This window comes from Festucalex cinctus, chromosome 17, assembly GCF_051991245.1.
Source record: "Festucalex cinctus isolate MCC-2025b chromosome 17, RoL_Fcin_1.0, whole genome shotgun sequence".
NCBI lineage: Eukaryota > Metazoa > Chordata > Actinopteri > Syngnathiformes > Syngnathidae > Festucalex > Festucalex cinctus.
In genome coordinates, this window is record NC_135427.1 from 8550093 (window position 1) to 8567013 (window position 16921).

General features: G+C 38.5%; 1 protein-coding gene across 8 annotated transcripts in view; it reads right to left on the minus strand.

Annotated features, from left to right (window-relative positions):
* abcc3 (ATP-binding cassette, sub-family C (CFTR/MRP), member 3) overlaps positions 1–16921 on the minus strand; it is a 30133-nt gene that overhangs the window by 3659 nt on the left and 9553 nt on the right. The window contains exons 5-25 of one of the 8 annotated variants that reach the window (XM_077503036.1): positions 16597–16722; positions 15859–15920; positions 15295–15426; positions 13260–13505; positions 12898–13075; positions 12643–12804; positions 11421–11513; positions 11010–11213; positions 8696–8842; positions 8410–8497; positions 8099–8165; positions 7895–8021; positions 6973–7149; positions 6699–6866; positions 6397–6580; positions 6185–6293; positions 5635–5791; positions 5320–5527; positions 3028–3341; positions 922–1121; positions 86–212 (exon numbers count right to left, since the gene is read on the minus strand). In XM_077503036.1, coding sequence (XP_077359162.1) covers positions 86–212; positions 922–1121; positions 3028–3341; positions 5320–5527; positions 5635–5791; positions 6185–6293; positions 6397–6580; positions 6699–6866; positions 6973–7149; positions 7895–8021; positions 8099–8165; positions 8410–8497; positions 8696–8842; positions 11010–11213; positions 11421–11513; positions 12643–12804; positions 12898–13075; positions 13260–13505; positions 15295–15426; positions 15859–15920; positions 16597–16722 — 3276 coding nt within the window. Of the gene's footprint in view, positions 1–85; positions 213–921; positions 1122–3027; positions 3342–4271; positions 4583–5319; positions 5528–5634; positions 5792–6184; positions 6294–6396; positions 6581–6698; positions 6867–6972; positions 7150–7894; positions 8022–8098; positions 8166–8409; positions 8498–8695; positions 8843–11009; positions 11214–11420; positions 11514–12642; positions 12805–12897; positions 13076–13259; positions 13506–15294; positions 15427–15858; positions 15921–16596; positions 16723–16921 lie in introns of those variants that run through there. The other 7 variants (XM_077503037.1, XR_013279496.1, XM_077503038.1 and 4 more) reach the window with 7 other exon arrangements.

Consider the following 16921-nt stretch of genomic DNA (forward strand, 5'->3'; position numbering starts at 1 on the left):
TCCGGAAAAATTGTGTGTGATATTGTATTTGGTAAGAAACAGAAATTCAGGAATACGTTTGCGGAGCCTTATAAATCTTGCATACCTGTAAAGCGTAAGACACTGACAGACCCACCAGGCCGGGGTTGAGATCATTCTTTCCCGTGACCGCAAACAAAGCAGCAAACAACACGATGCAGTTCCCGATGAACTCGATGCGCACCCCCAGCCACCTGCGTGAGAAAATAATAATAATAATAATAATAATCAAGGAAAAAATATTTTAGTGTACATTTAAGTATAACATCTGTGATTAATTATGAGTTAACTACTGAATTTAGGCGATTAATTACAATTAAAAATGTTAATCGAATGACACCCCTACATTCTAAGCTATATATATATATTTAAAAAAAACAAAACAAAAAAACAACAACCTCAAACTACAGTAGAATGAGTGCAATTTCATGAGAAATTGCGTGGGAATGCTGAAATCTGACTGGTAATAGCTGAATGCTAAGATTTGAATGCTTATGAAGCCAATTGAGAGCTAAATTATGAAAGTATAACCGCCTGTGTTTTACCAACTGTGCCACGTGGAAAGTGATACTTAGGAAAAAAAAAAAAAGTTCAAAGTCTGTCCCATTGAAAATGAATGGGGGAAAAGCTGATATTAAATGTTTAAATTGTGCAAATGCTGTTAGTAATGTGGAATCAGACGATATATACCCTGGGAGGCGTGAATTGAATGCTTCAGCATTACTTTGATGTTTATTAAATATCTGTGATTAATCAAAAAGAAAATTGTGCTTAATATCACATCATAGATAAATGATATGAATGAAGATCTGACACAAAACATTAAAAATAAACAGGAAGACCAAGCCAAGGAAAAAAAAAAAAAAAAAAAAAGAGCTTCTGTTGCGTAAACAAGATCCACACCTGTTGGACACGATGCCGGGGTAGTAACTCTTTTGGTTGTCATCCACTTTCGTATCACTCATGGAAACGAATGCAGCGTGTCTGCCGAAGGCTCGAATAACGCTCGAGCCCGTGATGGTCTCAGAGAAATGAGAATAAATGGGCGAGCGGCTGACAGACTCCAGACGCTTCAGCTGCCGAGATGTGGCAACGTAAAACCTCTACGGGAAAACCAGCAGACGAAAAAAAACAAACATCAAGTTACAACTAATTACTTACGCAGGTTAAAAATACATGCAAACAATACATGGCACATACATACTTACACAATCATACGCAATATTAAGCCTGTGCGCTTTTTATTCCTTTATTTTTGTTACATGAAACCCTCTTTTTCTAACAATTACAAAGCGCCGTATGTTAGTACTGTTGTCATTTTTTGCATTAGTGAGTCGTTTTGACACCCACAAAGCGCTCATACAGGGAAACACGCAAGTCAGCAATATTCACAAAAGAAAAATGCCATGCAGGGAAAATATCACCACAGCCCCAGAAATGATCAAGCTTGTTAGTACTGAATGAAAAAGGGAAAGCAAACATTCAAATTAGCCACAGTCAATTAAGTTGTGTGCTTGCTTAATTCAAAAATGATTAGTGATTTGGAAAGTCATTTATAGTCTGTTTTGGCTGAATTTGTTATTGAAATTCTGAGAAACGATGTAACAATGAGACCAAAATGATCTGTGATGTTCATTAAACAAGAAAAGATCTCAATCATGTGAAATCTATGCTCAAAATTGTCACCGATTTACTAGTTAAGAGTGGAATGAAATTAATTGATCAGAAATCAGCAACATAATGTCGGCCGATGCGTAACTGCAACTATTTTCAGCAACAACAAAATTCACCTGCGTCTGACTTGACATCACCATAGCAACTATCAGGTATAGGCTAACGCTAAAGCTGTTCCAGTGGCAGGAATAATCTTTCCTCGGTACTTGATATCATGAGATGACTTAAACTGCAAAGAACGGTTTCAGAAGTGGTAGTTATTACACAAACGGCCAGCAGAGCAAAGGAGATCAACGAGCGGCATCTAGAATAAAAGCTCAATTACTTCAAATTTTAAATAGATTTGTGAAAACTGATGAAACTTCGTTCTCTTCTAATGCTAATTGCTGCAAAACGGAAACAGATAGAAACATACTTTTTTTTCTTTTTTTTTTCTGGTGAAAGAAGAGACTTTAGTCTTTCTTTTGATTGGTTCCATGTTTTTTTTTTTTATAGCAATTGAACACAATATTCTGTGGGCCTTGCAAAATCAGTAAAAAATTCAGTAAAACAGCCGGGAGCGAACGGGATTGCGAAATGTGAAAATGGCGGCGAGTGAATGAGTTAATTAAATATCGTGAACATGAAGGACAACGATATTGTGGCAGTTTTAATATCACAATATTGTCGGTATCGTTACATCCCTAGAAATTACCAATTACAACTTCCAAGCAGTCAATCCAGAAATGCTCTATAAACATTTGGCCACTGATAAGAATATAAACCAAATACTTGTGTCTCCTAGTCTCCACCTTAGTACTAAAGACGTATGAAATTATTGACTATTATAGTCCATAGGATGAGAGAGGAGGCGGTTTGGGATTCAATAATTCTCTTGAACCGTTTTGAAAGCACGTGAAATAATATTTTGGAGGTGAAACCCTGCACGAACAAGATATAGTATAGCAACAACAACCACATGAAAAATACAACGTCTCCGCTGTTTTACGTCATTTGGACGGAAGCTCCAAAGCTTCTGCTGTCCGTAGAACCAAATCACTGAGCAATGCCTTTTCTTAGACAGGGATCATTTGTGTTCATACCACAACGGTGCACATACCCCCTCAGGCTCGTTTTAAGGAAACAAACACGTCATGAGGTTCTACAATCCGAGAGGTTAGAAAAAAAATCATCAACATAATCAACTGCTGCCATTATTTCTGCCACCAGAGTTTTCAGATTGCATTATCATGGTTACTGAAATTGCAGCATGACTAACGAGCACCCAAAGTACGACACCACATTTTCTCATCAACGTCAGACATGCGTGTAAACAGACTTGTTGGACTTATTTACCTGAACCCACCAATAGAACACCATTAACGGGGCTACGACTATGAGGAACATGGGGGTGAGGGCGGAGCATATGAGCAGCACGTTCAGCGTGTACCAGAAAGTGCGCATCCATATGTCAATTTGGTGCGGGAGCTGCGAGTCTATGGCATCCGTGTCTTTGCCGAAGCGGTTGATTAACCGCCCGATGGGGTTGCTCTCAAAGAAGGCCTGCGGCGCTCGCAGGACCCCCCGCAGCAGGTTGCGGTGCACGAGCTCGGCTGCCCGTATCATGCCGTAGGTCTGCGACAACAGGCAGTTAACCAACAACAGCGCACCTGCGAGAAGGGGAGCGAGCAGGGGGAGGGGCAAGTGTGACAACACGACAAATGTGTTACATGGATTCAAGTTATCCTTCTGAAGTCAGGTACACAATATACCTATTGATACGAGGGATTGTAACCATATCCAAACATCGCGATACGATGTTATCACGATATGAAGGTCACAATACGATAATTAGCACGATATTGTGGGGGCATTGGCGATATTTAAAAAAAGATCACAATATTGTAAAAAAAAAAAAGAGAGAGCTCATAATAAAAATAAAAAAAGCACAATATTGTGCTTTTGTACATAACAGCAATGCATATAAACCACCTACAATCTGTAATAACAATATTGAGGCAAACAAGCCGACATTGATCGCTTCACAAGCAAATTCGGTTCCCCTTCATCTGACAATTAGCATCAATTTTAAACATAAAAGGCCAAAACATCCCTCATGAAAATTAAATTGCACTCATAAACTAGCCACCAGAGGGTGCTAGAACTGCACAAATGGAAATCAACCTGACTTTTTTTTTTTTTTTAACAGATGTTCCTTTTAAATATTGTGAACATGACGACGACGACAATATTGTGGCAGTTTAAATATCACGATATCGCCCTTATCGTGACATCCCTAATTGATCCTGAAATTTCGATCTTCATCGTTCCGCTTTCTCTCAAATAACTGCACCGCTAGAGGGAGCCATAGTTCCACGTATGATCTCTTTTTGTGTTTGTTTAAAAGTGTTGAAGAAGAATGTGGGCGTGACAGGAAAGCAGAATGAAGTGGTTAGATAAATCCTAGCAGCAACGCTCAGCACGGACAAAGCTGTAGAGAAGAAAAAAAAAAAAAGATGAAAAGGCGGCCCAAACACTGGAGTGTTGTGACAGCCGCAAACATGCACGCAGCATGCATCGTTTTCCATTTCGCCGAGTACCTGCACAAAGATGTACACGAAAGCCAGGGGTGCTATGACAACCGCAAAGATGGGCGTGCTGGAAACGATAACAATCATGGTGGAGAGGGAAACAAAAAAGGTGCCCAGGAACATGAGCACGGTGGAAGGCAGGCTCTCGTCTATCACGTAGACGTCTTTGGAGAAACGGTTGATGATGCGTCCTATGGGGGTGGTGTCAAAAAACGACTGCAGCGTGTGAAGTTTGTTGGCCAGCAGGTTATGGTGCAGCTTCCTCGCCGCCCCAATGTTGCCCATGGCTAACGTAAAGGAAGAGATCATGACCAGCACACCTGAGATCGATTTCAGAAAAGAAGGGTTTCGTTCGATTAATCGGCAAATAGCAGACGCGTGCCTGCGGTGCAAGGTTGAAAAAGGGAACATTCATTGGGGGGGGGGGGATGCTCTCGACGACATTATGCAAAACATTCACAGCCTTAAACGCTCTTTCAAACATATCAACAATTAGAATTAGATTAGAACATGCATCTTCTCCAATAACAAAGTATCTACACATGGGCCATTAAACGACAAACAAACCATGTCAAATGCCCTCTGAAAAAAATAAAACATTCAAATGAAGGCCTTTCAAAAGGCTACAAATGCAATGTACAGTGGCTCAAACATATGTTTGGTTTGCTTTTTTTTGGAAATTACTTGCTTGCAATGTTCTCATGTTACTTAAAACGGTGGTTGTCAAACTATAATCCTTGGACCCACTTGGGTCCGGATCCATAGCTTCAGAGTGTGCAAAATAATTTGCAATAAATCATTGTGTCGTGTCATTTAAAAAAAAAATAAAAAAAAATGCATACCTAATATATGGAGATTAGCGCATCAATAAAACAAACCTGGCAAATCAAATCAATCACTCCTCCTGCTTGAGTCTTGGGGCCGTTAAACATTTGAAATCATCATCGCGTAAAATGACAGCTTCATATGCTTGAAACTTTCTAGCTAGCGACAACGGATTGGATACATTCATAATATTATATTAGAAAAAAAAAAAAAAAAAGAAGAAGTTTCTTACCTTGCGTAATGCCTAGTGCTGCGTACACCCCCACCCTCATATTAACGTTGTCCTCAGTCTGGTTTTGCAAAGCATCATTGGTCCACTCACTGAGCCAAATGTTTGCTCCGATGGCAGCTGCACTCTGGCAGCCATACAAAATGCAGATCAGCACAGATAGCAGCAGTCCCACCGCTTTGGCGTACTCGAGGTAGACTTTTAGTTTGACCTGAAGGACAGACCGGGTGTTAAAATGCAAAAACAAGTGACGATGGGATGTCTGATTTTGTGAGAGAAAATGTTTGGAATAAGCACAAATACTGAAAAGAAACTAACCCTGCCCGTTTCTGTAGTCTCTGCCTGGATGAGTTTCCCGATCCCATGCGGCTGCTTCTTTTCTTGTGGCTCCGGGTGCTTCCTCTGACTGCAACCGTGCCTCCTCGCCGACCGGGATTTGGGGTTCTCGCCATCTGCCGAAATGATGCTGATTTGCCTTCAATTCAAAGAAATGATGTCAGCTGCGGACAGAGGTATGTCCTATTTTTTCTTATTTGGACAATGAAGTGGTCCAAGGATGGAGCCTTGTGGAACCCCGCATGTGATCTGCTCGTACTCATGACTACCAATTGAGTCACAGTTAACACGGTGCCAGTAACTCCCACTTTGGAATCATTTCCAATTACAACAATAATATAGAAATAATCAATAGTGACAGCTCTAGTGCTATATCTCCCTATTTGTTAGTAACAGTTTTTTTTGTTTTGTTTTTAAAGACTTTTCTATTGTACTTTGCATATTACTATTTGTCCTCCTCATCGGTTGTGTTTTGTGACAACATGGCTATTCAATCAGAAGTCATTATTTTAAGAAAAACGGTTGGTAATACCTTATGAACTTTCTCTTTGCTTCATTGATTCCTGGTTCACTGTCCACCATGTCTATGTGGTTGCTGAGGGTATCTTCAGGGAACAAATCCTCATCATCGATTAGTTCCTCTGTAAAAAAAAAAAAAAAACAGGAAGCAAATCACTTCACATAATTATGTCAACCAATATTAGCTGATGGTATGCAAATTTCATATATAACACTTAATTGTACCTGTGAGCTCGTCCTCCTCTACGACATCATCCAGAGCGTAGTTCCTTAGAAACTCGGCAAATGCTCCATTCTGCTTGAGCAGCTCCTGATATGAGCCCATCTCCGACACCCTTCCGTCCACCATCACCACTATGTTGTCCACCTGGGGCAGGTAGCTGATGCCGTGCGTCACGAGAATACGTGTCTGGGTCAAATAAGAACAAACAATATGTTAAATAATATGAAATACCGCCGTCTCCGTTTTAAACATATCAAATGAGGAAACTGCACGCAAGCAGAAAATATGCGCAATGTCAACGCACCTTGCCCTTTAGTGCTCCTTCTGGACCTATGAGGTTGTCAAATATGTGTTTGGACACGTGGGCGTCAACAGCAGATAGCGGGTCATCCAGCAGGTAGACATCAGCATGGCTGTATAGAGCTCGGGCCAGGCTGACTCTTTGTCTCTGGCCTCCGGAGAGGTTAATGCCCTGCACGTATCGACAGGCAACGGCATTAAAGACAGCTAGCATGTTTGGCATAGCAACAAAACATTTCTCAGTCCAGACGAGTGGAAACAAGGCAAAACGGAAGTACTTTCTCTCCTATTTCCGTCATGTCCCCTCCTGGCAAAACCTGGAGGTCAGGGGTTAAAGCGCAGGCCTCCAGAACGCAGCGGTACTTCTGTTCATTGTACGCTTTCCCAAACAGGATGTTATCGCGCAGCGTGGCATTCTGGATCCAGGCCTGCTGAGGAACGTACGCCACTGAGCCCTGGCAGAAAAAAAAAAAAAAAAAAAAAATCCTGTTATTAAATCTGACATTCTCATTGGGAGTGATTATGATGGACAGGAATATATTGATAGAAGGATGCTAGAAATAAGAGTTGCAAGGCAAAAAGCCACACCAAAGAGGAAATTAATTGTCGCTGTAAGAGAAAACTTATGTTAGCTGGAATAAGAGCAAAAGATATAAAGGACAGGCAAAGAGAAACACAAAGATATCAGTTAAAAAACATCCAAAGAACAATGTGATAACTACATTATGAACTCTTTGACCGCCAAAAACGTTTAATAACGATTAGTAAAATCACGATGTATGCCGCCATAAACGTTAATACGTTTTTGTTTTTATCAATGGGCTGTTAACCGTCTAAGTGCAGCACGTGCTGCCTGGTCAATGAGTTGTGGAATCAAAAACCCCTCCTATCTATAGCCAGCAGATGGCAGCATTGTATCTCTTTTCAATGGTCTCAATGTGTATGAAATTTGATGAAACAGAACGTTTTCAAGGATGATGTAAATGATCAAAGCCTTTGTCATATTATTATTTTTTTAATAACGTTTGGCAATAAAAGAGTTAATTATAAAAATAAAACTTTAGAATATCATGTCAAAGAGTTAATTTCAGTCACAAAATATCTCCCAAGTTATTAACATTAATGATGGTGGGAAAAAAACAAAACAAGACGAACTGCTTCTAGATTGCATGTCAAAGCTGACACGGAGTGAAGACGTACCCGAATGGAAACCTCGCCTTCAAGTTTCTCCATTTCGCCCAGCAGGGCCGAAATGAGCGAGGACTTCCCACAGCCAACGTGGCCCACCACTGCCAGCAGGGAGCCCTGGGGCACCAACACGTTAATGCTAAACGAACACAATCAATCGTCAGACCTCCAACATTGTGCATGAATCCATGAAAACGAAGACTTGGCAAGACATACTCATGAAGAACAGGAGAATCTTCTTTAGCCCAGGTGAATTTCCCATTGACAACAGCGACTGAAAAATCTATTAAGCAGAACATATGTAGACATATTGTGATGGTGACTCAGAATTTCTCAAACTTGAATATCCTCCTCACGCCTCAAGCCACCGGGTGAAAGTTACACGCGGGAAAAAGTGACTCGACACTAAGGCGGAGAATCGTATACGAGGAATTGCTGAGCTACAATGACAATGCACGTATTCTCAGGCATGAGTCATCGCTTTTCAATGAAGTGGGCGGGCATGAAACGACGACACGTGAACTTGCCTGACGCCGTGTTCTTCCTGTTCACTGAATTTGGGTCCAGCTCATCGTGACTCAAGAAACTCTGGATTCGCTTCAGTGAGACGCTTGTCTGTAACGCAGAGTAAACAAAAGTGTACATCCAAACTGGTGATCAAGGAAGTAAACGCTCTTTTTGTTTGCATAAGCAGAATCATGCAAAACGACGCGTTTAAAAAAAAAAAAAAAAACACGCCCACAAACAGTCTCTCCGAGCGCTCGACTTACGCAGGCAGAGAGACAAGAGGACGAAGAGATGTAAACCGCCCACCTGCACGAGGCTGCTTATGACTTGGGGAAGCATGTTGAGCGGGAATCGCAGAATGTTAAACAGCGAGAGCGATACAAAGGCCTTCTCGGCGTCCAGGATGTTGTTCTCATCCACTGTCACATACACGGCAAATGTTGTCAGTGCAACCTGAGGACACGTCAACAAACGAGCGAGTGAGAAACGACAGTTTACTGTAGACATAAACACCTGAGTCAAAAATAACCTGCTCTTCAAAAGCTGGTGATAGAGACAATCATTGAAACAGGATAACCAACCAGTTCTCACTATTTTCTATATTAGTATTTGACTATCAATAATTTATATCATTCCTGAAAGAAAAACAACAACAAAAACAACTAGACTAAGTGCAATTTCTGGATAAATTGTGTGGGAATGCTGAAAGCTGAATGCTAAGATTTGAATGCATGTGGAATGCTTATGAAGAAAATTAAGAGATAAATTATAAAATTATGACCTTCTGTTTACTGTATAATGCACCTTACCAACTGTGCCAACGAGCAGTCAGACATCTGGTATCGATGATAAGTTATATGTATGGAAGTGGGCGTGGAAAGTGACGCATAAAATAGTTCAATGTCTATCCCATTGAAAATGAATGGGGAAAAGTTAATATTTAATGTTAAATTGTGCGGATATTCTAAGTAATGCGAGATGTGAATTTTTGAAGCAAGTTGAAATTTGAACAGTGTAAATCTAAAGTATTATGTGGGATTTGTTACATGGCAAAAAAAAGTGTGGAGAATAAAAATCTAACATATGAGCGAATGCTTCAGCATTCCCACAACAATATATCAGCATCTCGATACTCAGTATAGCCTAAACTGGTCCCAGTCAACATACCGGATAGCCAAACAACCACATTCGCACAATTTTAGAGTCTTCAAATGAATTTAACATGCAAGTTTCTGGAAGCCGGGATGAAAAGAAGCGAGAAGATTTGAACTCAGAAGCTCCCAACTGTGAGGCAGACATACTACGTACTTCTCTCCCTGTTCCCCTTGTGTAAATACTTATTCAAAACTTTATGAGGCTGAAAAAAAGAGAGCTTGTCTGTTAGATGACATCATTATTTGTTTATACAAATGAACACAAGATCTGTTTTGATGTCTCTTTGTCCGAAAGATGATATCTGGTTATAGATAGACTGATAAGACAGAATTCATGCCTGACTATTTTGAAACACAATCATTGTACCGTGTAACTCACTTTGCTTATTACGATAGTATACTGCGTGATACAGAAAAATGCGGAACTTCAAGCCACGAGGATGTACTTTTGAAATTATTGTGGCATTTCTGGCATCAAACTGAAGCTTTGTGGTCACTTTGCAAAGAACACGATATCGATTTGATTGATATGTCATATTAGGGCTGTGCAATTAATCGAAATTCAATTACAATTTCAATTATTACACTCCACAGTTTCAAAATCAGCTTAATCGTTTAAAAAAAAGATATTAATACTTTTTTTTTTTAAGTTGTTTAAATGTATATGCGTTTGAACGTTTTTTTATTTTATTTTATTTTAAAATAACTGATTTAATAAATTTGGTTTCATCCAAAAGGAACTTGCATAATTAGTGTTTCAAAGAATTTTATGTCTTAATATTTTTTTATTAATTTTTTACGCTTGAAATATTCTTTTGTACCAAAAAAATAAAATAAAAAATAATAATAAATAAAAAAAAAAAATAAAAAAAAAATCATCCTGCACTCAAACTTCAAGTTTTTGTCAACATAAATAAATTAATAAATATTATTATAAATTCTGTTTGGTTCAAAAGGAACTTGCATAATTATAGTGTTTCAAAGAATTTTATGTCTTAATATTTTTTTAGTAATTTTTTACGCTTGAAATATTCTTTTGTACCAAAAAAATAAAATAAAAAATAATAATAAATTAAAAAAAAATAAAATAAAAAAATCATCCTGCACTCAAACTTCAAGTTTTTGTCAACATAAATAAATTAATAAATATTATTATAAATTCTGTTTGGTTCAAAAGGAACTTACATAATTATAGTGTTTCTATTAAAAAAAAAAAAAAAAAAAAAGTATTTTTAAATGTTTAAAAATTTTCTTGTTTTGTACTAAAAAATAAAATAATTGTGATTTCAATTACTTCTAAAATAATCGTGATTATTATTTTTTCCATAATTGAGCAGCCCTAAGTCATATGTTCACTTTCATGGATGCTGACTTTATATTAAACCATCTGTCAACAACTATGAGGAATTCTAAATCAACGACAGAATAATCATCAGACTGACGTGACATCTCAAGAAATAACGTACCAAGAAAGGCGCACTGGTCCAAGCCATGGTTGACAGTGCTCCCAAGTAAGCCGCCTTCTTCAGCACGTTGAGCTCCTTCTGCCGGATGGCCAGCACCTTTTCCTGGAAGGAGTTCTCCCAAGCGTACAGCTTCAGAACTTTGATGCCGTTAAGGATCTCGTTCATCAGTTTAATACGGCTATCTTTGTACTGCATCTGCTCCACCTGGGACACAAAAAAATAAATAAATAAATAACGCACCACGTGAAATACTATCAAAAAATTACTATATTCAAATTGATCATCTTAATTTGTATTGTGGATAATAGATGGTTATGATTCACAAATTATGCCATTGTAAGGACGAGTAAAGAAAATTACGAACAGCAGAACAACATGACAACAAAGTGTAAATGAAGTGCTTGTCAGTACCTGGTAGGCACGACTCTTCATGGCTATAACCGCATTAAATGGGATGAGCAGGATCATAACAGCAACTCCAGCCAGAACCGAGGGGCCCAGATTCTGGAGGCAAAGTCACTTATTTAGCATAAATAACACGTGAATGCCAGGCATAAAAACGGGGATTCCAAATCCAGAGCGAGTCGTTTGTTTTATTCTTTTGGACTTTCTTTGGAATTCTCGATTGCCCCCATTTTAGCTTATTACAAACATATGTGTTCATCTCTATATTCAGTCTTTTTGGTTTTCCTTACAGGGCAAGTAATGAGTATAATGTAATCCCACAAAACATTAGAGAGTCCATCTCATACAGTTCATTTAAACATAATTTTATTTAATTTGTTGTTTTTGTTGGTTTACATCAGCCATGTTCCTTATGGCAGGGTGACTACCAATGGAAATGTGAATAATTGGATGCATTTACATTTTATTTTTGAAATGTTCACCTTTTCAACAAATAAAGGAAGAAAAAAAATGGATGTGCAGAACACGTTTTATAGAGTATAGACGCGAACAAATGACAAATTTAGATTTTGCTATAAATATAAAACAATTTTGGACAATCACCCAACCAAGGTTATTTTTAGTTAACTAAAACTAACGAAAAAACGAAAATTCAAAAAACAATTTCGTTAACAAAATAAAATAAAAAGGAAATTGGTTAAAAAAAACGAAACAAAACAAAAAAACAAAACAACTGACGCTACATTTTATGTCAACAAAACTAAAACTAATGACGGCAAAAACGTCCTTCGTTTTCATCTTTGGTAATTGATTTAATGCAAGAACCCATGGGGATGATTTTAAATGTGATTTTAAGTTGATATTAACCGGAATAAGGACGTTTGAAAGTGTGCACCTTCAGATAAACGTCGCTCGCATGGTGTTTTGAAAATATTGCGCACAAGTAATACACATTAAAAAAAAAAAAAAAAAAACTAATACTGAAACTAACTAAAACTAAGCATTTATTAAATAACTAAAATGAATAAAAACTAACAGAACCACCCTGAAACCTAATTAAAACTAAATAATTTTTTTTTAAAAACTCAAAACAAAATAAAAACTAAAATGAAAATTCCAAAACTATAATAACCCCTGTAACCCAACGAGCGAGCCATCAAAAAACAAAAAAACAAAAAAAAAACATGGGAATGATTACTGGACAAAGTAGGCTATTTCTTGAACGTACCTGCCAGAGGAAATAGAGAGCGAGCATAATCTGAAGAGGAGCAGACCACAGCATGTTGAGGAAGGTGGTGAGGTCCATGAACCTCTGAGCGTCCACAGACATCAAGTTAACCACCTCGCCCACCGTAGATGAGCGTTTGGCAGCGTTGGTTATTACCAATGACTTGCAGACACAGACAAAAAATAAAAACATCGTCACAACGACAAAATGGTGTCACAAATCTAGACGTACAGTCGGGGACGTATGCGCATGTACCTTCCTGTAGATGGCGCCGATGAGAGCCGTGCGTACATGCATGCCAGTGACGAAGCAATACTGAAAGTGCTGGTGGAGGATGAGCGTTTGCAAAAAAGCTGTGAAAAACATAAGGAAGGCCAGAGAGTAACCCCACCAGTCAGGGACACCTTTTTGCTTGGTGAAGGAGATCAGCATTCTGTAAAAAAAAAAAGAAAAAGAAGAAGAACAAAAAGCAAATATGTATACTCAACAAAAAACATATTTATTTTAAGCAGGTGAAGACAGTCTTCAAAATTAAAACCCACGCATAGATACATTTTCGAATGCCAAACCACAAAAACGCACCTACAAATCCTGTAGCAGTGGATAATTCGACTCACCTGAGAAGCTGAGGGTTAACAAATGTGATGACGTCCTGCAAAAGCTTGTAAGCGGAACCAATCAGGAAATAGGGTCCAAAGGCTTTGATGAGTGAACGTAAAAACGACGGCTGGCGGGGCGCAGCTTTCTGACTGCTCAGCAGCACTTCCGCCTCTTCCGGGCTAGTTCCGCCTTCACCGCCGATGTGGTTGCCGCTCGATGGCGGAACCTTGGAGTAGACAACTTCATTGGATGGATTCGGTTTACTGGAAAGCGGACATTGTTCATTGTGAATAGCAGCAAGTAAAGTGACGGTTACATTTCCAAAATCGTATTTACAGCATTTGAAAATGAATGAACGGTGATAATTACCTCTTTTTAGTGATAGACCGATACGTTTTTTTTTTCAGAGCCGTTGCCGATACCGATTATTGGTCGTCAAGGAGGCCGATAACCGATATTTCAAGCCGATATTCATTTGCAGTCAAAGAAAAAATAATAGCATAAATTTTTAATTTTAAACATATAAAGAATAGACAGCTTTGTTTAATTAAAAATGTTAAGAGAAATTGTAGAAATTGTAGGGAACTTCCAGGGTTATCAGCATGTGTTAAGCTAATTTCAAAACTAAGCAAGTCAATAAATAAATAAATACATAGTTTTCTACCATAAATAAAGCTTTCCAAAATTTCAATATAATTTCTAAATTAATTTTTTAATTTTTTAAATATAAATTAAAAAGTGTTAAATAAATAATTAAATAAATACATACTTTTTCTACTGTAAATAAAGTTTTGCAAAATTTCAACATTCTTTTAATTGTAATTATTATTATTGTTTTTTTTTTTATAAATAGTGTTGGGACTTCCCAGTGTCAGCAGTGACAAATGTATGCAAAATTCAATATCTAATTTGGGGTTTTCGTCAGGGTTCATAAAGATCTTCGCAGACAGTGAAAAATGGTCTGAATATGTTTGAAATGTCTTTGCAACAAGTAAAATCCTGATGAAAACGCAACATTTTGCTTCGTTTGCAAGCATTCACTGCTCGGTGAGATTCCAGCTTTATCGACTTTTAGATTCTTAAAAAGGCCGATGCCGATATTTGTCAACATGCCAAATATCGGCATCGGCCAGGTCAGGTCAGGCCGAACCGTAGTCTAGATTTGAGTCTCTGGGCTTCAGCAGAGCCTCCCCGCCCATGCACCATCAACCATCACGGATATAGTAATAGAATGTGAGGACAATTTAGCAAGACTTGGATATGGACCAAAAAATGGACAAAATCCCCCACAGTCCACTCATTTGAGAGGCAAATGTGGCTGAAGTGACCATAGGGATCAGAATATAAACCAAGCATGACCAGAATTGGTACCCAGAGCTCTCTAAGCGCGATGAAACCCAGCTCCCCACCCAACAAGTTTAATGGCTGCAACTTAAATGAGCTTTAGTGTATCATTTTACAATTTGCTCTCTCAAGCAGTGAAACTCACAGGAAAAAAAAATTGCAGCACACAAAGAAAGGAAGCAACCGGATAAAGGCCAAAGTTCACCAGAGAGAATACAATGTATGTATGTATTATCCAGCGTTTATTTTTTTTTTAATTTTATGTCTTGTAAGATCATAATCTTATGTCAACATCATTTCGCCAGCCTATCGTTCTCTTTGGAAACACTTAGGCGCTAATATTGAGATAATCGGAGCACACCACACACAATCGTACCAACACTGTTAATTGTCCAGATGCGGTATTAAGATATCAGCCACCGCCATTTGTTTCATCATCACGCTTAATAAATAACATTGTGCGTAATTTATTTGCATCTCCTTCTACCAGTATTTTGTGCATTCGGGAATGCAATCATAACATGGTGATAACATTCAGGTGTTTCAAATACTGTAACAAGCTAATGATTTACGATTACCGTTAGTTCAGAACTTTCCAGTTATCATTACATTTTTGTCACTTACTTGCTGTTTTGCAGATTTAAAAAAAAAAAGCAAAAAAAAAAGCACTCCCACACATAGTAAATATTTGGTGAATTAGGAAAGTACCTCTTGGCTTTCGCTTGCTCCTTTTCCCACTCTTTGAGGAGTTTGGGCACCATTGCCTTCGAGCTGTCACGTTCGTTCAGAGACCAGAGGTCCTTGGCCTCAAGCGGCATTTTGTACCCTTTAATGGCCATACTGAGAGGGGGAAAAAAAAAAAAAGAGCAGCAGCATAATCTCACATGAGCAAATTCAATATTTTTCGCTACCAAATTTTCTAGCACAATGTGATTTTTTTTTCTTTCAACTAGAACATAAATTACAACCCTTTTTCCCCGTATGAGTTTTGTTAGGAATTACTTCCCTCCAGTGCTTAATTGAGTTTCCTGGAATTCACCAATCATCATTTCTGTACTCCAGGCTCAGATTTCATTGGAAAATTGGATTAATAGAAGCACAAATGGAAACGGACTTCCAGGTAACAACAAAGAAGCTGCTGTGCTTGTAGAAGTGAAACCCCAACTAAAGCAATGGATAAATTAGCATTTTTTCCTGTTATGCAGATAAATAAAATCCCAACAACATGCATGTTTGTTGACATATTGCATGAAGCAACAGGGACAAACAAACCTCGTGAACCACCAAAATGTCATGGTTGAGAGAAAACCAACTGTAGATTCAGGGCAGGCTTTCTGGGCAGAAAAAAAAAAAGCAAAAATAACAAAAACAAGAGTGGAATAACCACAAGCGTTTATTTTTAAAAAAGCGCTTTTAAATCACAGAAGTAGAAGACTCACTGAATATTTAAATCAATGTTGGGTAAGCTAAAATTATCGCAAAAGGGCAAGACTGCGTATAAACTTGCCTGCACTCGTGTTCGTCTCTATCAGGTCGGATTTTAACTGATCTTCACATTTTCTGACATTTTCGTCCAGCATTTAGTATTTCGGTATCGTCTAGCGCACTCAATAGAATTGCATTATTGGATATACGGATTGCAATCAACTGGGTCTTGTCCAAGGTGTACCCTCTCTCTCTCTCTCTCTCTGACCTGTGACCCCTGAACGGGGTAAGCACTACAAACGTGATAGATAAGAGAGGCAAATACATGAGATTATTTTTGTTTTAACTTAAATTGAATTCAAACGTTTGAATTTACTGTTAAACTCGCGTAAATCACATCATTGTGCTGCCTGCTTATTTACTGAACAACAATGGTGGAGAGGAAGATATTCAGTAATTCATTTGCGGATGTGGCTGTTTGCTACTGTAACAAATGTCGACTGAATTATGCCAGCGGTGCATGCATGTTCTAACATGCAGAGCACAGAAAGATTCTCAGCAGATGAGATGGGACGGATGACTCACGGGGTCCGTGACAACATTGGAAAAGAGCGGCGGCTTCTCATTGAAGCAGCACAGGATCAGCTCCAAGACCACCAGGCCAAAGTAGAAGTAGAAAGTGGCGAAACGCAGCTTGTCCGTGACTTCGACCTGAGATTTGAAGAAAAGGACACACGCATACGGAAGGAAGGATGACTCACAGCAGGGAATGCCTGCATCAAAAGTAGAGCGGCCCCCAACAGAGGAGTGGTTTCCAAGGCCACGTATTCACCATGAACAATGATTCCCTTTCAGCCATTCACAGATCGAACAATCATTAACTCATTAATTCATTCACTGGATTTTGACT